Raw genomic sequence first — 21,378 nt, 5'->3', positions numbered from 1 at the left:
ATTGATTTTGCAAAATCTTGTGGCATATCACATGAGGGTGGAATTACTTTAAATGTTCATTAAAATGTAATGAAATCAATGTTTTTTTCTAAACATTCAATGAGTCACTGGTTCTGCTGAAGTGCTGCAATTCCTGCTTGTGTTTTCAGAGATGGTATATTAACAAAAACATTTTACGGACAAAAAATAGGAGCATTTGAAAGGTTAATTCATACCAAAATTATTCATATATGATAATAAAATCAATGTTGGATGACCAAAATTTGAGGAAGTTTTTACCCATCCCTCCCTCCTCCAAACTATTTGAATTAAGATTTTTATCCAGCATCAATGTTTTGATCTTGCCCCTAAAAGTGTTTGTAAGCAAGATGATCCTTCTTTTAAAAATGTAAGCAAACTCTCCCTATATCAGTGTGCTTACTTTTGTAGATATGGATGAAGCAGGAAACAGCTCAGTTCTTGACACATCAGAGGGAGCCTTAGTGGTGGATCTATCTCTTGGTACAGATGACTCGCAGCTCACCGATATCTCGAGATGTACACCCAGTGACTCAAAGACCACAGACACATCAAAATACACGACCGATGATTCAGAGCAAACTGATGTCTTCCCGTGTACCAATGATGCCTGCAGGACAAGTGAATGCAACAGAACAGATTCACAGAGGTCTCAGATTTCTGTGTGTTCCAACAGCGACTCTGAAGCGACTGACGTGATGAGCGCTGACAAGCGAGGAGTGTCTGACAGAGGTTCAAAAGAGGGATTAGCGGCCCATACAGAAGAGCACAGAGGTCCAAAAGAGGAAAATCAGACCCACTGGCAAAGTGAGAGGCCAACAGTAGCGAGCGATGAGGACGTAATACATAGCAGTAAATACACCCCCCAGAAAGTGGACCTCCGAATGGCGCAACTGGCTGTCAATGCTTACGTATCTCCCTCCAAAGTAGGGAGTCTTAACACACCCCAAAAAGGCAACTCGGAACGTTCAGAAGTTCATGGTGACAAAAAAATGGACAAAATCAACAAACATGAGGAGGAGACTGGCAATTCCTTTCCAAATAGAGAACAGCCATATGTGGCCAAACCTGGACAAACCAAATCAAAAACCACAGACCTCTATTCTCAGGAAATGTCCAAACTGTATGCTAATATGCAGTGTCATGACCACACTCCAAGAATTGAAAAGAACATGTCTCCTGAAGATGACAAGGAGGAAATGGCGGACATGAATGAGACAGGTGACCACATTGACCTTAGCAAAATGGAGGATGAAATGGATACGAGTCAAGCACAGGAGGGAGAACCAATCCAACAGCTGACAACTGAAGTCCATTGTGCTTTGTGCAACAACTGGTTTCTAAACATGAGCTCATATACTGTGCACATGGCAAAGCATGCTAAGATGAGCTCACCATTGCTGGGACTAAAATGTGAAAAGTGTAAGAAAATGTACTACTATGAAATGGAATTCAAAGCTCATATACAGGCACACATAGAAATGCTAAAGGTTTACAAGTGTCGAGTTTGTTTCAAGCCATTTGCAGAGAAATGCGAGCTGCAACGTCATATGAAAATTCACAGGGAAAAAAAGGAGTTTTCCTGCCACTTCTGTGGGAAAGAATTCCACTATACCTTCAACCTAAAGAAACACATGAGAACTCACACAGGTGAAAAGCCATATAGCTGTATCCTTTGTGAGCTCAAGTTTACTCATAAGAACAGCTTGAACCGCCACATGAGTCTGCATACCAATGAGACTGAGTTTGAATGTTGTGTGTGTGACAAGGTATGCCTCGACCGATGGACTCTACAGAAACACCTGGCATCCCATCAGATCCTTACCTGTACAGTATGTGAGCAGTCCTTCACCAACAGTAGGCAGCTCCAGGATCACCAGAAAACTCATACAGAGACAGCGAAGGAGACCTCAGTTCCAGAGGTCCCAAACAGTCAGGAAAATAACGGGTCCAAATCAATAGACTCTGCTCAAAGTAACACTGAAACATTAAAGACTGACATAGAAATCAAACCAGATCCTGACCAGAAACCAAAGGCTAAGCGGGTGAGGAGAGCTGTGGAGACACAGTGTGAGGTCTGTCGTAAAGTATTCAAGAACCCCGGAAACTACAACCGCCATCTACAGTCCAAAGAGGGAATGCCAGTTCAGACCTGTGACTTGTGTGGTCACCAGTTCCATGATGTGTATGATCTTCTGAGGCATACCCGACAAGTCCACTCCCAAACCTCAGACACCAAGGGTTATATCTGTCAAGTCTGTGGACAAAACTATCCAGATCTGGCACTGCTTACAGAACATATGTCAGAGCATCTGCAGAACATAAACAAAGCTGGATCAGCTGGTTCCAAGCACCTACTGAACATGAACAAAGCTGGGTCAGCTTCATCTGAACATATTCCAAGAACAGATGGATCCCTTTCTCTGTATTGCTCAGTTTGTGGAGAAAAATTCCTCAATCCAATAATGCTGAATTTACACATGATGGAGCATTCATCCTCAAAGAGAATCTCAGAGAATGTCCTTGATCTATCCCAATCGAAGGAGGATGCCAGTCAGTCTCCCCCAAGAAAACGTCTAAAGTTAGAAACAGTCGAAAATACAGAAACACAGGAGTACTATGACAGTGATAAGGAAAATGAACCACTTAATCTATCCAAAAAGAAATACTCTCCCAAGGCCAAGCCAAAAGTTCTGAGGGTTTGTCAGAAACAGGCTGTGCCAGTCCTCCCCAGGATCAGTAGTATATCACAGGTCACAAATAATGTGTCACGTCATCAGAAGTCCAAACCAACGACTAGTTCAGAGAGTGTTGGACTGGACTTGTCCTGTAAATCAAAACCGTCTGAGGCTTCACAGGGGATTGTTGCTGGAGACCAAACTAAGGAACATGATCAAGAGACATCTAAACCAGAATCTGCTGACAACTTTACAAAAGGAGCAGAGAAAAATGAAACACAATCTTTGGACTGTGAAGATAGGGATACGCCAATGAAATCACCAGCCATGAGTTCGAATGTTGCCATGGATATGACCGGAGAAGACTTCCCAGATGAGAACTCAAACTTAACTGACAAAAGTGACCACCTAGATCAGTCCTCTGACCGCAGCAGTAGGCCAGGTTCTCCACCAATACCTCTGACCTGTGAGTACTGTGTCATGACCTTTAGTGACCCAGTGACCTTGAACAGACACTTGTCCTCACACTACAAGGAATGGGCATTCTACTGCAACTATTGCAACATGATGTTTACAGAGAGCACCAGCTATAGATCCCACACCCCTATACACCCCTCCCATGCTCCATACATGTGTAATGTGTGCCACTCCCACTTCTCTGACAGAATCAGCCTCGGGGCACACCAATCCCAGGCCCACCCTCAGGAGAAGCCATTCCAGTGTGGAGTTTGCCAGAGGAGGTTTCCAGTCAAGTCTTACCTAGGCTCACATTGCCGAACTCACCTGACAGAGAGACCGTTCAAGTGTAGCATCTGTGAGCGCACATTTGTGCACAACTTCAACCTGACGAAGCACATGAGGACACACACTGGTGAGAAACCCTACAAATGTGCATGGTGTGAGAGGAAGTTCAGCCAGAAAAATAGTCTGAACAGGTGAGCTATCTATTGTGATTCAAATTAATACAAACTATTGCAATATTCAAATCATGCAAACTACCAAATTATTTAAAATATTAAAAGTGCCAATATTACAAAGCACTCTTTAAATTAGGCTATTAAAATGAAGTAGTATGAGCATTTCCTATTTCACTCCCCCAAAATTTAGGTAGGGTAGATAGGTAGAACATTTTGTTTTATTGAACCATTTTATTTGAAATTTTAGTTTTGGATACACTTTTAGTATATGTCTATAAACATTACAATTACTTTTCAAACATTTTGAAGATCAATAGTAATCAAAATGTAAATCAGAGAAACTCGAACGTGAAAAGAAAAGTATTCCAGTTTGAAAATTGCAGATTATTTATTTCTTTTAATATATATATATATATATATTGTCAATAAAATCTTTAGGGTTGGCAGCAAGAACATAGGTATGGTCGGGAAACCGGAAGCACAAATATATTTTATTTTGGCCTTAGACAATGTTTGACATTTTGACTTCAGGCACGAGAAAATCCACATGAGGGAGACTCCATCAAAGGAAAGCCTGCAGCCTGTGTCAGGAAGTGGTCAACTTTTCAGCCCAGCCCCAGGTCAGGAGGATACTACCCATGGACAGACAACACCCTGCAAATCCGATAGATCCACCCCTGTCTCTCTCAACAGCCCAGATCAGACCACACCTCATAGTCAGCACAAGAACTGGTCCAGACAGAATCGGTCTAGAAACAGCTCCACCAGCTCAAATGGAACACACCGGGCAACACCAGATCCAACCTCTCAGGACGGGATCCACAGCCTGTCTCCCGAGATCCTACAGCACATGTACCTACAACAGTTGGCTGTGATACAGTGCATGGTGCAACAACAACAGCAGCAGCAGCATGAAAACAACGTGAACCTGATGCAGAATCCCTTTTTGATGGCAGCCTACATGCAGCAGACGCACATGCTACAGCAGATGGCAGACAGGGATCCAAACATGTTTCCATACCAACCAGCCTCGATGGAATCCATGATATCTTCCCACTCCAAATTGATGGAGAATTATGGGAAAAACCCACAGCAGCGGAAGAACACGGATCAGGCACTCTCTCCAAGAAGTCATGATCAAGGGACGCAACTATGAACAGTGCTTAAACAATGACCATGTCAAGGGTACAGAACTATGCAGATTCATAACAAGAGAATCAATGTTGGACAAATATATAGTGGACTTAACTTTTCTACTCATATTAAAAATGAAAGTAATATGAAAATGGCTCGGTATTTTTTGTGTTCAAAGCAATAAGAAAATAGGTTTATGTAGAAACTGCATCACAGTATAGGGGGAACAACTCCTGGTGTGTTCCTATTTATTAAGATGTTGTGAATATCATTTTCTGTTGATTTACGAGTACTATGTCCATTTTAGTTTTTTCAGTCAAAAGTTTGTAACATTATGGTCTATCTCAATTTTAGACAACTAAGACCCGGATGTATGCTACTATTTTTGTATCGTTACTTATTGAGTCCAGAACTAACTAGGAGACTCACTTTTAGAAGGATACTTGATAATGAATTTTTTTCTCTCTTTGTATTGTCACCGAACTAAGTTTCATTTACATAAAGATCCTGTTTTCTTAGTAACAATTATTTTGATGCTTCAGATTTTCTTTTTTGTACTAAGAATTCAAAATGTTTATTGAAATATATGTTTGCATGTAGCATGTTCTGATAATAAATGAATGAAATCAATAAAAGTTAAGATACAATTGCATATGATATGACTAGTCTGTTGGTTTTTAGCTCACCTGAACCGAAGGTTCAAGTGAGCTATTCTGATCACATTTTGTCCGGCGTCCGTCTGTCTGTCTGTCCGTCTTGTCTGTAAACTTTTCACATTTTCGACTTCTTCTCCAGAACCACTGGGCCAATTTCAACCTAACTTGGCCAAAAGCATCCTTGGGTGAAGGGCTTTCAAGTTTGTTCAAATGAAGGGCCATGTCCCTTTCAAAGGGGAGATAATCACAAAAATGCAAAAATAGGGTGGGGTCATTTAAAAATCTTCTTCTCAAGAACCACTGGGCCAGAAGAGCTGAAAGCTTCCTGACATAGTGCAGATTCAAGTGTGTTCAAATCATGGCCCCCGGTGGTAGGATGGGGCCACAAGGGGGGATCAAAGTTTACATACAAATATATAGGGAAAAACTTTAAAAATCTTCTTCTCAAGAACCACTAAGCCAGAAAAGCTGAGATTTACATGAAAGCTTCCTGACATAATGCAGATTCAAGTTTGTTCAAATCATGGGCCCCTGGGGTTGGATGGGGCCACAATAGGGGATCAAAGTTTTACATACAAATATATAGGAAAAATCTTTAAAAATCTTCTTCTCAAGAACCACTAAGCCAGAAAAGCTGATTTTTACATGAAAACTTTCTGACATAATGCAGATTCAAGTTTGTTCAAATCATGGCCCCCGGGGATAAGATGGGGCCCCAAGGGGGGGATCAAAGTTTTACACACAAATATGTAGGGAAAAACTTTAAAAATCTTCTTCTCAAGAACCACTAAGCCAGAAAAGCTGAGATTTACATGAAAGCTTCCTGACATAATGCAGATTCAAGTTTGTTCAAATCATGGGCCCCGGGGGTTGGATGGGGCCACAATAGGGGATCAAAGTTTTACATACAAATATATAGGAAAAATCTTCTTCTCAAGAACCACTGAGCCAGAAAAGCTGAGATTTACATGAAAACTTTCTGACATAGTGCAGATTCAAGTTTCTTCAAATCATGGGCTCCGGGGGTAGGATGGGGCCACAAGGGGGATCAAAGTTTTACATACAAATATATAGTTAAAATCTTTTTCTCAATAACCACTGAGTCAGAAAAGCTGATATTTACAAGAAAACTTTCTGACATAGTGCAGATTCAAGTTTGTTCAAATCATGGTCCCCGGGGGGTAGTTTGGGCCATAATAGGGACCAAGGTTTTACATGCAAATATATATGGAAAGTCTTCAGATATGGGCCAAGGTGACTCAGGTGAGCGATGTGGCCCATGGGCCTCTTGCTGGTTGATAAGAGCTGACGAATAACACTAATTAACCTACACACACTGACTCTGGCTTAGAATTGTAGCGGGTTCGATCGCCGGTGGCCAGTTAGCGCAGTTGGTAGACCACCTGACTAGAGATTCGGGGGGCCTGGGTTCGAATCCCGGTCTGATCCATTGCATTTTCTCCATTCCTGTTACAGAATGAAGATTGTTGTGATAGAAGTGTTCATTTAAGAGTTGGTGTGTAGACATCTCACATAAGTTCCAGTCTTGTCCTTTCACCTCACTAAGACAATAAACAGAGAACAGTCAAAAATAACATTTTATATATATACATTTACCAATGGCTTGTACAAATCGCACAAACACAAAATATTTAATTCAAAATATAATCTCAAAATTAATTTCATTGACTTATAATATCTAATTTAATATCTAATTTGAAAATTTGACTTTGGTATACATGTATTCTCAGTTTATGGTCAGGTGGCCATTTTTTGCGAATCGCCTGAAAAACGGTAACTGGAATGATTGGCATATGAATTTGATTATCGATTATATTGGAATATCAAAATGTAAAAATGTACACAATTTTTTGGTAATTTTTTTTATCAACTAAAATGTGACATTGATGTCTTTTGTCTACTTCTTGAGAATGGTGCCCATACTCGCTCAAATGGAAAAAATAGCATCAAGATACATCTAATTAGAAATTTTCTACCATATTGTATCAAGAAATGGCATTTATTTTAAGATCAACACTGAATAAGAATAATGGGAAGAAAATAACGAAGTGAACCATAACTGATGATTGGAACTCGTTTTAAAAACTATTCAGTGGAAACAAAAGTTACTGAACTAATTCGAAATGTGACTGACTACAAACACTGCACACCTTTATACATAAAGAATAACTTCTGAATTTGTTCAAACTTGGTGGGTAATGATGAAAACACAAATTTACCCCAAGGGGAATTTACGAGAGAACATTGAGAATTATAGGTTTATGACTTTTTATAAAGCAAGCTTAAATTGATTCTCCTTTGTGTCCCTTCAATTCTTGTTCAAATACAAATAAAAGTAGTCAAAACTGCACACAAAGGCAGTTGGGATGGGGAAAGAGTTACTCCCCTTATCTATGATCAATTCCACAGGGATATTGTACAAGAATTACGGCCCTTACTGACAGTAAATCTCATAGGAATACTGTAAACAAGTGGATTATGTAAATGAATTCTACCTGTAACAGAAAGGGAGAAAATGCAACAGACCAAACCCAGATTAGAACCCGGGCCTCCTGAATCACTAGGCAGGTGCTCTACCAACTGAGCTTATAAACTGGCCACAGGCGATCAAATCCTTTTTGATAACAATTATGTAGTATATAGGAGAGGAGAAATTTTGGGCTAAACCGGGAATAGAACCCGGGACCCCTGCATTGATAGTCAGATGCTTTCACCACTGAGCTTATATATCCATGGTCCGTATAGCCCTAATTACTACATTCCTCCCTTCTTCACCCTCAAAGACATACAACCCATATTCTTTTCAGGGGTGGTCAATGGCACCAACTGTAGTATAGGGGAGGAGAAAATCTATGGCTGGACCATATCCAGGCCAATATCCACAGTCCATATAGCTGTAGTGTATATCAGTGAGAGAGGAGAAAATTTGTGGCTGGACAAAGAATCCAACCCAGGACCCCTGCATTACTAGTCAGGTGCTCTAACCACTGAGCTACCCAGGCCAATATCCACAGTCCGTATAGCCCTAATTACTATATTCCTCCCTCCTTAATTTGTCTTCGCCCTCGAAGAGGCACACAAACCAGGTTTTTTTTGCCCCTAACAAGGAGTTTCACCTGCAATCCAGGGGTGGTCAATGGCACCAAATGTAGTATATAGGAGAGAGGAGAAAATCTTTGGCTGGACTGGGAATCGAACCTGGGACCCCTGTATTACTAGTCAGGTGCTCTAACCACTGAGCTACCCAGGCCAATATCCACGGTTCATATAGCCCTAACTACTACATAGCCCTAACTACTACAATTACATGAAATGAGATGTCCTATGGGAATAACATTGTTCATCTGTCTGTCAACACTTTTGTTGTGATATGATAATCACTATAATGTTTTCAAATTTTGTACAAAATTACTTTACAATAAGAGAAAGACATCAATAGACTTTGATGGTCATCACTTTATCTGTCTGTCTATCATGACACGATAACTCAAACAGTTTTCATCATAACAATTCAATACAGAAGGAGCTGATCATAAAGAAAGACACAGAGATACAGATAGTTATAAAAAAGACACAGAGATACAGATAGTTATAAAAAAGACACAGAGATACAGATAGTTATAAAAAAGACACAGAGATACAGATAGTTATAAAAAAGACACAGAGATACAGATAGTTATAAAAAAGACACAGAGATACAGATAGTTATAAAAAAGACACAGAGATACAGATAGTTATAAAAAAGACACAGAGATACAGATAGTTATAAAAAAAAAAGACACCTATTGATTACGGCCCCACATTGAAAATGTATTTATATTTATAAAGAGACAGATAGTTATAAAAAAGACACCTATTGATTACGGCCCCACATTGAACATGTTTTTATATTTATACAGAGATACAGATAGTTATAAAAAAGACACCTATTGATTATGGCCCCACATTGAAAATGTTTTTATATTTATAAAGATCGAGATACAGATAGTTATAAAAAAAGACACCTATTGATTATGGCCCCACATTGAAAATGTTTTTATATTTATACAGAGATACAGATAGTTATAAAAAAGACACCTATTGATTACGGCCCCACATTGAACATGTTTTTATATTTATACAGAGATACAGATAGTTATAAAAAAGACACCTATTGATTACGGCCCCACATTGAAAATGTTTTTATATTTATAAAGATCGAGATACAGATAGTTATAAAAAAAGACACCTATTGATTACGGCCCCACATTGAACATGTTTTTATATTTATACAGAGATACAGATAGTTATAAAAAAGACACCTATTGATTACGGCCCCACATTGAAAATGTTTTTATATTAATTTTTATAAAGATCGAGATACAGATAGTTATAAAAAAAGACACCTATTGATTATGGCCCCACATTGAAAATGTTTTTATATTTATAAAGATCGAGATACAGATAGTTATAAAAAAGACACCTATTGATTACGGCCCCATATTGAAAATGTTTTTATATTTATACAGAGGTACAGATAGTTATAAAAAAAGACACCTATTGATTACGGCCCCACATTGAAAATGTTTTTATATTTATAAAGAGATACAGATATATGTCATAACAGACCTTCAATTTCAAACTATAACTATGCTAGCATTGTGACATGATAAACTGTAAAGTTTTCAACATTGACGGTACCTTTCAGATTCATAAAAAATAGATCATGATAAAAGAAAGACATCTTTAGATTCTGTGGTCATGAGGTCAAGGTCATAGCAGATCTTCAATCAAAGTAAAATACACAAGGAATTCGTTGTAGTGTAGTATACGTGAATATCAGCCTGGGTAGCTCAGTGGTTAAAGCACCTGACTACTAACGCAGGGGTCATGGGTTCAATTCCTGGTCCAGCCACAAATTTTCTCCTCTCTCCTATATATACATGTACTACAGTAGTAATTAAAATATCTTGAAAAGTTAAATTTCAACATTCCCCAAGAAAGGGGAATACACCTCTAGATTATGGGCATCTGTTCATCTGTCTGTCTGTGGTCACTATCTTTGTTACTAGATGTCTAGACAAAATGACTGTTTCCAGTGTTTTGACAAAGAATTACTCAATTTACCTTATCAAGATATAGGACTCATGGCAGGTGTCACTGGTCAACAGGGAATGCTTACTACTCCCAGGCACCTGTGCCCACCTCTGGTGTTTCCAGGGGTCCGTGTTTGCCTTACTCTCATTAAAATTTGTATTTTTATGGTAAAAATTTTAGAGATGAATATCATTCTTTGTTGTCTTCACTTTTTCATGCAATGAGTCTGAAATCTGTAACACGTTACTAGTTTGTCTATAATACCTATACCCACGTATTCAGGTAATTTTGCACAATTGATTTTCTTTTACATGTAGGAGGTGTAATGTCTCGGGAAAAACACTTTTGAATTTACCGCCTCCATAATTCCAGGGGGATAACTTCATCCACCTGCTGTTCTTAGCAACGTGTAAACCATAACACGACGAATCACATCGCGTATTGATTTAAGTTACCGTGAAAAAATTAAACAAACGCACAAAAATGTTCTAAATATATATAAAAATAATCTTAGACTAAAAATATGAGAGATGATATTAGTTATTCACAAAAATATGATTTAATCGATTGCATGTAACAAAATTTGGAACTACTTTATGCACAAGAATAGAAAAACGGTTCGTCAAAATGGCGACCAGTGCCAAGTCGTCGTTTAACCATTATCAAAATGGAAAATATGGCACTTTACCCGGTAATCCGAATAATAATTCGGACGTTACACAGGACATGCATCTTAAAATGTCAAAGAAAATTGCTCAGCTCACAAAAGTAAGTATTAACAGGTTAGAAACAACCGCATTTAGTGTAAATGATCCATGGAAAAAGTCACTGAATAAAGTGTACAATGTTAGTATACCGAGGTTTTAACTCGTATGAGCTGATGGGTAAACTTTTACGCTCAGTGATAAAATGCCTTATGTTGTAATCGTGTGATTCCTGAGACTAGGTGTTAATAGACTTACAAATTTCCGCAAAGTGGTCGTTGAAATGTGCTCGAAATTCGGTACGTATTTTTACCCCCATAGACCCACCCAACTCATAGAATACCAAAGAACCCCATAGAACCCCCAGAAATACTCCCATAGGCATAGAATCCCAGAAATACTCCCAAAGAACTCAATAAAAATAAATGTTATTTGGTTAAGGTTTATACACTTTTTTTGTTTGAATTCGTTTTTTAAAAAAATTTCACTGTGATATTTTTTGCTTTCTCTATAACACACCATCTCCTCCCAAAAATGAAGTGTAAAGTTTGTGTGTTGAGGGGGAGGGGTGCATTGGAATAACCTTATCCATCTGTTTGTAAATATCTGTGATTTTCTTTATTTTTCTTTCATTGTATCTAACAATAAACATTCATGTTGATTTAAATCATTCAAAACTGTTCATTATCCTTTCGTTATACATTAAATACCTTAAAATTTTACATTGACATAATAATACATGTACTCTAAATACACTGGTTATTATTTCACAAAATGCAGAATGTTAAGCTTTTATAGTAAAGTAGGGTTAGTTTGAGATAGGTTTTTAAATTGGGGTTCTATGAGGTTTCTAACTTTCTATGTTTTTTTTAAGGGTTTTATTGGGTAAAAAGATGCACCCCTTGAAATTCTTGTATCACTGCAACATTATTGAACTAGGCCTAGACCTATTAAAAAAGGACTTGATGATTATCATACCCATAGTCCATTAGTCTTAATGATACTTGTATTTTTCTAATGAACGTAAAATTAAAAATAAACCCACATGTTTGTATTGTTAGGTTATATATGCACTGAACACCAAGAATGATGAACATGAAGCCGTTGTTCAAACCCTGAAGGAGCAGCATGAAGAACAGATACAGCAATTATTGTCTGAGACAAGGGAGAAAATACTTAAGTTCAAACAGAAAATTGACAATGACAGTGACCACAAACACACAATATCAAACCTACAGAACTGCGTGGCAGAACACGAAAAACACAAAAAGGAGGCCCTCCTTAAGTTTGAGAGTTATAAAAGACAGGCGGAGGAACGCGAGACTAACCTCAAAACAGAACACTCCCAGAAATATCTGGAACTCTCACAGGAGGTGCTGGTCGCGAAGCGACATTTTGAGGAACAGTTGTCCAAGTTTGAGCTGTGGAGGAAGGAGGTGGATTCGGATAAAGAGATTGCTATAGAGGAGCAGAAGAAAGTCCACATAAAGGAAATGGATGAACTCCGTGACTTCTACAGATCCCAGAACAACGATTGGTTAAATGAGTGTGCTAAAATAGAGGACAAATACAAAACGGAGTTAGAGGGACTGAAAACACAGTGTAGTGAACTCAATACCGAAAAACAGAAACTGACAGAGGACTACGAATCCAAACTAGCCAAAGCCAAAGCTTTCTACGAGAAGGAGTTGGAAGTGTTACAAAATGCAAAAGACAGTTCTGTGGAGGATGTTGTGAACCGATACAAAGAGGAACAGGAGAAGCTAAAGAAGGACTTCCAATCACAACAGAAAGAGCTGAAACTGCAGATCGAGCGCCTCGTCAGTCAGCTGTCCGTCAGTGAGGAGAATGTGGAGAAGTTTAGGAAGGAGTTGGAGGATCTGAAAGAGAGTATGAAGGACAAAGATGCCACATCGTCCGGACTGTTTCAACAGGTCTGTAAAGCCTGTGATATTAGAATTATCATAATTAGTTTTAACAAAAATTAAAATACAGTCAAATCTCGTTATTATGAAATCAATGGGACCAAGATAAAACTTCGAGATATTGATGATTCAAGATATGGAGGGTAAATTACTTAGATAATATTAAATGGTTGGGACTTATGAATCACTTCAACAGATCCATGGTATACGAGATATCGGTGTTCTAGATACCGAAGTTTAACTGTATATGAAACAATGTAGACATGATAAATGTGCTCTTTTGTCAGTTTCTTGACTTTTTTATTGAACAGTTACAACAAACTAAGCTGGAGGCGTCTGATGCCAGTAAACGACTGAAGGAGCTGCAATCAGAGCTGGTGGCCACAAAAGAACGGTGCAGTCAGCAGGCAGATGACATCAATAAAAAATCAGGCAAGTCTATTAATAGTCTCATACATATATATAGGAGAATTCCTGTCACAAAGGTTATAAATATCAGTCTATGCGAAAGTTTTTTGGACCACACAGGACATTCGGTCCTGTGTAATCAATGAACACACTGGACTGAACCAAATTTTGTCAGACCGAAAAACCTAATGTAAAAAAGTGAAACACGTGAAAATGCAAAACCAAGGGAATCTTATTTATTATACTAGTAATACTATACCAGGGATCCCTCCCGTATAATACTAACTTTAGACAGTCCATGCGGTTTTAATCACATTCATTTACGTATTTGGATTTGTGTACTATTTTTTACTTATAACAAACATTTAAATGACTCCGCATCAAAATAGTAAAGCTCAAAACCGGACACTGAGACATCGGACATTCCGGTCCGGTGTAAAAAATGATGCGTCGGACCTGAGGCACTGCACATCGGTCAGGTCCGACGGTCCGATGTCTTTCGCATAGACTGAAATATTCAGACAATGTGAACAGGGAAAGGAACTATGGGATTGATAAAAATCAGCTTTGGGCAAGTAATTTCGTTCATATACATGTACATGTAAAATGACATGGATCAGTAATTTTCAAATTTACTTCCAAGCTGGGGAAAAGTTCATTTGCCTGAAACAAGTTTAATTTGTCTGAAAATTTAGAAGTGACAATAAATGTATGAACTGAGTTTTATATTTTGTTCTCCATATTTTCACAAACTATGTTGATGAAGTAATTAAGTAATCATTTCATTAATATTGGACAATGTGTACGTATTACCAAACCCTGTATCTATTTGAAACATTCCATCCATTCTGATGCACTCTACATGTTACATATTCTTATGTGCATCCGGGTTAGAATAGGTCCTCAGTACCCCCTTGCTTGTTGTAAGAAGTGACTAAATGGGGTGGTCATTCAGATGAGACTTCAAAAACCGAGCTCCCGTATCACAGCAAGTGTGGCATGATAAAGATTCCCCCTTTGCTCAAAGGCCGTAAGCGTCGAGCATAGGCCTAAATTTTTGCAGCCCTTCACAGGCAATGGTGACATCTCCATATGAGTGAAAAATTCTCGAGAGGGACGTTAAACAATATACTTGTGACATCAACTACGTATTCTTATGGTATACAGTGGAATAGTTTTTTCTTACTATTGATAAACGGATCTACTGGAACAATGTTACGAAGTTTGAATAATCTTTCTGCTGACAAGTTAGAGTATTTTTGTTAATCGCTACAGACAAAGATTGGGTGTTTATAGATAGCAAACAGTCGGTCGTGTTCTGGAGATCTGCTAGACAGAACTTCTATCTGTCACTGTGTATAGTGTGACCATTACTTTTCAATCAATCTGCATCCTACAGTCTCGTAGGGACAGAATGTCAGAAATCATATACTCATTATCAATTCAGAACCGTTCTGAATCTTAATGGAAACCACAGGCTTCCTACATACAATCATGCAATATAATTTTATAAAGAGATTAAATGTTCGAGATTTGGACTACTTTGATAACATGATTCAGTAAAATCCGCTTTTAGTGAAGTGATGAGGACCAACAATTTCAGTTAAACACACTTATAGTGAAGTGCTGGGGACAAACAATTACAGTAAAACATACTTATAGTGTACTATACACTGGGGGACAAAAAATTACAGTAAAACACACTTATAGTGAAGTGCTGAGGATGAACAATTACAGTAAAACATGCTTATAGTGAAGTGATGGGGACAAACAATTACAGTAAAACATGCTTATAGTGAACTACTGGGGACCAACAATTACAGTAAAACACATTTATAATGAAGTGTTAGGGACGGACAATTACAGTAAAACATGCTTATAGTGAAGGACTGGGGGACAAACAATTACAGTAAAACACACTTATAGTGAAGTGCTGGGGACAAACAATTAGAGTAAAACACACTTATAGTGAAGTGCTGGGGGACAAACAATTACAGTAAAACACATTTATAGTGAAGTGCTGGGGACAAACAATTACAGTAAAACACACTTATAGTGAAGGACTGGGGGACAAACAATTACAGTAAAACACACTTATAGTGAAGTGCTGGGGACAAACAATTACAGTAAAACATGCTTTTAGTGAAGTGCTGGGGGACAAACAATTACAATAAAACACACTTATAGTGAAGTGCTGGGGACAAACAATTACAGTAAAACATGCTTATAGTGATGTGCTGGAGACAAACAATTACAGTAAAACACAGTTATAGGGAAGTGCTGGGGACAAACAATTACAGTAAAACACGCTTATAGTGAAGTGATGGGGACAAACAATTACAGTAAAACTTGCTTATAGTGAAGTGCTGGGGACAAACAATTACAGTAAAACACAGTTATAGGGAAGTGATGGGGACAAACAATTACAGTAAAACACAGTTATAGGGAAGTGATGGGGACAAACAATTACAGTAAAACACGCTTATAGTGAAGTGCTGGGGACAAACAAGTTTGATTTGTTATAAGCATTATTCGTTACATCCAGTAAGTATATAATATATTTTAAAACTGCAGGGAATGAAAATCACTATGTAAGTGTTGATTCATTATCATTGTGATCACTATAACTGTGTTTTACTGTAACTGTAGGCCTATTATATGCATTGTGGTGAAATTTACAGGTCGTCAGACAGACAAATTGTACTTGATTTTAGGTCATCCTGAACAGTTTCAGGTTGTTTTTAATGACCAAATAGCAGAATTTCAAGCTTTGGTTTAATTGTATGCTTTTATGTCATCTGGGGATAAAATGCCTTGTTTGCATACACTGAAAATTTAAGACATACAAGAAAAATGTGATGTTTTCTGTGTGATATTCTTAAAATTGATGAAACAATTGCAGTGATGAGTTATTGTATCTGCTTTAATTCAGGATGGAGGTGAGAACTCTGACATGCCTATCAATAATATGATTATCTGAGATCAGTGTTTGGTCATCTGTACATCCCTTCTTATCTAATTGTTTGTTAAAATGGCTGAAATATTGTCAAAGTGGTGTAAAACCGTAATCAATCAATCAAATTTTTCATGAAAAGTGTGATAACTCTTTATATGAAAAAAAAATATCTCAATGCAAAACAGAAATGAAGATGGCTACTATCCATTTGATTGCACATGGTGAAAGATAATTTTCTGAATGATGGTACAGCAAAATGTTCGATTATTATTCCAAATATGGTAGTAGAAACAGATAAACCTTCCATTCAGATATGAGGTTTCTATTGTAATGAATTATAACGTCTATTTTCAGTACACATTGGCCAGTTGGAAGGAACCAATGTCCAAAAGACGTCAAAGATTAAAGAATTAGAAGATGCGATTCAGAAGTTGAAGGATCGACTTAACTGGCTCGAGTCAGAACGCAAGTCGTTAGAAAACCAGAAAACATCTCTGTCTGAGAATCAAAAGTCACAACTTCAGTCACTGGAACAGGTGAGATGATGATACTGGACATTGTAAGGTCAGGGGTCACCTCACTAGAACAGGTAAGTCACTGACCCCCAAAGGTCACAGTTCAACCCACCAGATCAAGAGAACAACTTGTTAATGTTATGAAGTGAAAGGTCTAGAGAGAAATGTTTCATAAATTAGTCTAGACTCTGGGCAATCTCACCAGAATTAGTTGCTACATGTATGGGGAATCAACAGTACTGATTGTAATTGGATAAGGTGATACAAATTAAAGATTAGCATGTTTATTTTTCTGTACTGCAAACATGGAGTCACTGTTGTGCTACTTTGTAAAGGACACTCATAAAGATGTGTCGCTCACATACAATTGAATGATGATCATAGTATATAGGACGAGGAAATTTACTAGATTGCATTCCTCAATTTCTGCTGTTTCTATCACAGTCATTGGAAGATCTCTCCATTGAGAAGCAGACGATAATGACCAGACTGGAGAGAGAGATCCTGGTCCTGAAAGAGAAGTCCACAGCCAGAGAGAAAGAACTGACAGACAAACACACAGAGGAGGTACAACGACTAAACAAAGCTCACTCCGAAAGTCTGGAACTGACTAAACAGAAAGCAGAGACTCAGATGGCAGAAACCAAACAGGTAAAGAAACACCTGTCTTAGTGCTTACTGTCAAAGAATTTTTATATCAATGGTGAGAATAACGCCAATTTGAAGAGTATCTCTTATATTCTCTATGAATGAACACAAAAGTTATTCTGAGAGAATGAGCATAACACGTGACGAGTGCTCTACATGACACAACATGACAAGTGCTCTACATGACACAACATGACAAGTGAGGTCTCTACATGACACAACATGACAAGTCAGTTCTCTACATGACACAACATGACAAGTGAGTTCTCTACATGACAAGTGAGTTCTCTACATGACTCAACATGACAAGTGAGTTCTCTACATGACTCAACATGACAAGTGAGTTCTCTACATGACTCAACATGACAAATGAGTTCTCTACATGACTCAACATGACAAGTGAGTTCTCTACATGACTCAACATGACAAGTGAGTTCTCTACATGACTCAACATGACAAGTGAGTTCTCTACATGACACAGCATGTCAAGTGAGTTCTCTACATGACTCAACATGACAATTGAGTTCTCTACATGACTCAACATGACAAGTGAGTTCTCTACATGACACAACATGACAAGTGAGTTCTCTACATGACAAGTGAACTCTCTACATGACACAACATGACAAGAGCTCTCTCCATGACACAACATGACAAGTGAACTCTCTACATGACTCAACATGACAAGTGAGTTCTCTACATGACTCAACATGACAAGTGAGTTCTCTACATGACTCAACATGACAAGTGAGTTCTCTACATGACTCAACATGACAAGTGAGTTCTCTACATGACTCAACATGACAAGTGAGTTCTCTACATGACACAGCATGTCAAGTGAGTTCTCTACATGACTCAACATGACAAGTGAGTTCTCTACATGACTCAACATGACAAGTGAGTTCTCTACATGACACAACATGACAAATGAATTCTCTACATGACAAGTGAACTCTCTACATGACACAACATGACAAGAGCTCTCTCCATGACACAACATGACAAGTGAACTCTCTACATGACACAACATGACAAGAGAGCTCTCCACAGTGTTTTTCTTGGAGTTGTTAAATACTCAGGCTGGAGACATTCATAGCAAGTGCAACATTGTTAATAACAACTTTTTATGATTGATTTTTCAGGAAATGTTGAAGAAGTACCATGAAGATGTTGAAAGACTAAACAAGGACAAATCCTCATTACTGGATGAGTTTGAGAGGACCAAACAAGACTTGATTAACAAACTGGCAACAGCTGAAGCGGAGGTAAGTTTGACAGAGGGTCTGTTATCATACAAACTGGTAACAGAGGAAGCGGAGGTAAGTTTGGCAGAGGATCTGTTACCGTACAAACTGGCAACAGCTGAAGCGGAGGTAAGTTTGGCAGAGTGTCTGTTACCGTGCAAACTGACAACAGCGGAAGTGGAGGTAAGTTTGGCAGAGGATCTGTTACCGTACATCACAGATAAAATCTATACTATTGCATTATGGATCTGTTACTGTGCGTCATAAATAAAACCTATACTATTGCATTATGGGTCTGTTACTGTACATCGTAGACAAAATCTTTAGTATTGCATTATGGGTCTGTTACTGTAAATGGATAACATCTATACTATTGCATTATGGGTCTGTTACCGTACATCATAGATAAAATCTTAAGTATTGCATTATGGATTGACACAATATCCTTTTATGTTGGTAATGCATCCCAATGATGGATGTTTAGGTGTCATACACTCATCAGATATATACTGCAGTGTCTAGTATAAACTCGTGCTAGTTAGATCACTGCTGTAAGTTTTAATCTATTGAATGTTTTTGAAATACAGAAATGATAAGGTACATCCTGTAAGTTACATTAGCTAAAGTATATCTGTAATCATAGCTTGTTTATATCATAAGATAAAGCTCAGGAAGTAGTACTGAGAGTTGTATGTGTGTATGGACAGGTCCAGCGGCTGGAGAAGATTGTCCGTGAAAGTGAGAATGGCCTTGGGACAGCGTCCAGCCAGATCAACAGCCTGAAGGACGCTTCTCACCGCCTACAGTCTGAGCTGGAGAAAACGAGAGAAGAACTCCGATCATCCAAAACTAACGCTGCTAATCTCAAGGTTAGAAACATGCAACTTATGCTGCTAGTATCAAAATACACAACTAATGCTGCTAGTATCAAAACACACAACTAACACTGTAAATGTTACAGTTAGATTTACTTAAGTAAAGCTTTAATATCAAGGTCAAAAGACACAACTATTAAATTCTGCCAATCTTATGGTCATACTTGATAACAAATTCTGCAATATTGTCAAGATCAGAAATAACTAAAATGTTATCAATCTGAAGATTGTAAATACACAACTAATGCTGCTAATCTGAAGGTGAGATAAAGCTTTAAATGTATACTTGTACATGAGTGGGGATTGTGTAAATGTACATGTATGTCAAATACATCAAATTCTTAGAGCCTTTGAGGAATGTTGAAAAAATTTGATGTCACAATTTCATTCATGTGATCAGTATGTAGATTTTAAGTATTGATGTTCAAATGTTGGTGCTATGATTTCAGATGAATCTAGACAAACTACAGAATTTGTATGATGCTAAAATGATAGAAGCTCAAGCAGAACTGAAGACCAAACTGGAGAAATTGTCAGTAGATCTCGAGTCGAGGTGGTCAGACACGCTCAAGTGAGTTCATTGGGACAGTGGTACTAATCGTGTGATCTTGTAAAGAGTTAAATTCTGATGGTGGAAAATTTGAAGTCAAAAGAGTTTAAAGTAGTTTGATTCAGTAATGCTATATTACAATGATATATAAATTTATTCACATTGATTAAAGTGTCATTATGGGTGTCCAAGTAGCACAAGGGTTAACACACTCGCCTCTCACCACTGTGACCCGAGTTCGATCTTTAGGATTGGCAGTGGTTGTAGTAGTCGTCCTCCCAGACACCTGGGTTTTCTCCCATGTCAATGACCTCTTCATGCCAATATCCGATATGACATGAGAAGCATTGTAGATCTTGTTTGTTAATTGTCATAAAAGGAATAAAGTTTAAACTTCAAAACTTAAAGTGTATACATGTATATTAAAGGATTTGATGCTTCTTTGATCATTTTCTAGGATTGGGTCATGAAGATATCAAAACTATTTCAAATGATTATTTGAATTGTTGAACAAATGTACATACATATACATGTCGCTCATTGTGACTTACAGAAAGGAAACCACGGACCTTCGGCGTGACTTGACACAGCAGAAGGAGGACGAGAAGAAAGCGGCACTACAACAGCTCTCACGGCTCAAAGATGAGGAAATCGCTGCCTCCAAACGAGGCTGGGAGAATATTGTAAACGAGCTACAGAAACAAGTAAGATAATTGTAAATGAGCTACTGAAACAAGTCAGATAATGGTAAACGAGCTACTGAAACAAGTCAGATAATTGTAAACGAGCTACAGAAACAAGTCAGATAATTGTGAACGAGCTACAGAAACAAGTCAGATAATTGTAAATGAGCTTAAGAAACAAGTAAGATAATTGTAAATGAGCTACTGAAACAAGTCAGATAATTGTAAATGAGCTACTGAAACAAGTCAGATAATGGTAAACGAGCTACAGAAACAAGTCAGATAATTGAAGATGAGCTTAAGAAATAAGTAAGATTTTCATTTCTATCTTGCATATAGATATGTAGTAGTATTATAAACATTTAGTTAT

The 21,378-nt window shown here is 37.9% G+C and overlaps 2 protein-coding genes across 2 annotated transcripts in view; both read left to right on the top strand.

The window, feature by feature from the left end:
- The first annotated feature begins 431 nt into the window (after positions 1-431).
- LOC125660029 (zinc finger protein Xfin-like) lies at positions 432-5,399 on the top strand. The gene is made up of 2 exons (XM_056150803.1): positions 432-3,631; positions 4,145-5,399. The coding sequence occupies exons 1-2, from the start codon at positions 432-434 to the stop codon at positions 4,767-4,769; spliced, it is 3,825 nt and encodes a 1,274-aa protein (XP_056006778.1). The 3' UTR covers positions 4,770-5,399.
- Positions 5,400-11,106: 5,707 nt separating this feature from the next.
- Positions 11,107-21,378, top strand: part of LOC125659103 (protein FAM184A-like) — a 36,934-nt gene continuing 26,662 nt past the window's right edge. Inside the window, exons 1-9 of the mRNA XM_056149773.1 lie at positions 11,107-11,268; positions 12,266-13,138; positions 13,441-13,561; positions 16,848-17,029; positions 17,453-17,659; positions 18,799-18,921; positions 19,608-19,769; positions 20,225-20,346; positions 20,879-21,029. Of these exons, the coding sequence (XP_056005748.1) occupies positions 11,128-11,268; positions 12,266-13,138; positions 13,441-13,561; positions 16,848-17,029; positions 17,453-17,659; positions 18,799-18,921; positions 19,608-19,769; positions 20,225-20,346; positions 20,879-21,029 (2,082 nt within the window). The 5' untranslated portion in view covers positions 11,107-11,127. The remainder of the gene's footprint in view (positions 11,269-12,265; positions 13,139-13,440; positions 13,562-16,847; positions 17,030-17,452; positions 17,660-18,798; positions 18,922-19,607; positions 19,770-20,224; positions 20,347-20,878; positions 21,030-21,378) is intronic.

This window comes from Ostrea edulis, chromosome 9, assembly GCF_947568905.1.
Source record: "Ostrea edulis chromosome 9, xbOstEdul1.1, whole genome shotgun sequence".
NCBI classification, from domain to species: Eukaryota; Metazoa; Mollusca; class Bivalvia; order Ostreida; family Ostreidae; genus Ostrea; species Ostrea edulis.
This window is presented reverse-complemented; position numbering and strand designations above follow the sequence as displayed.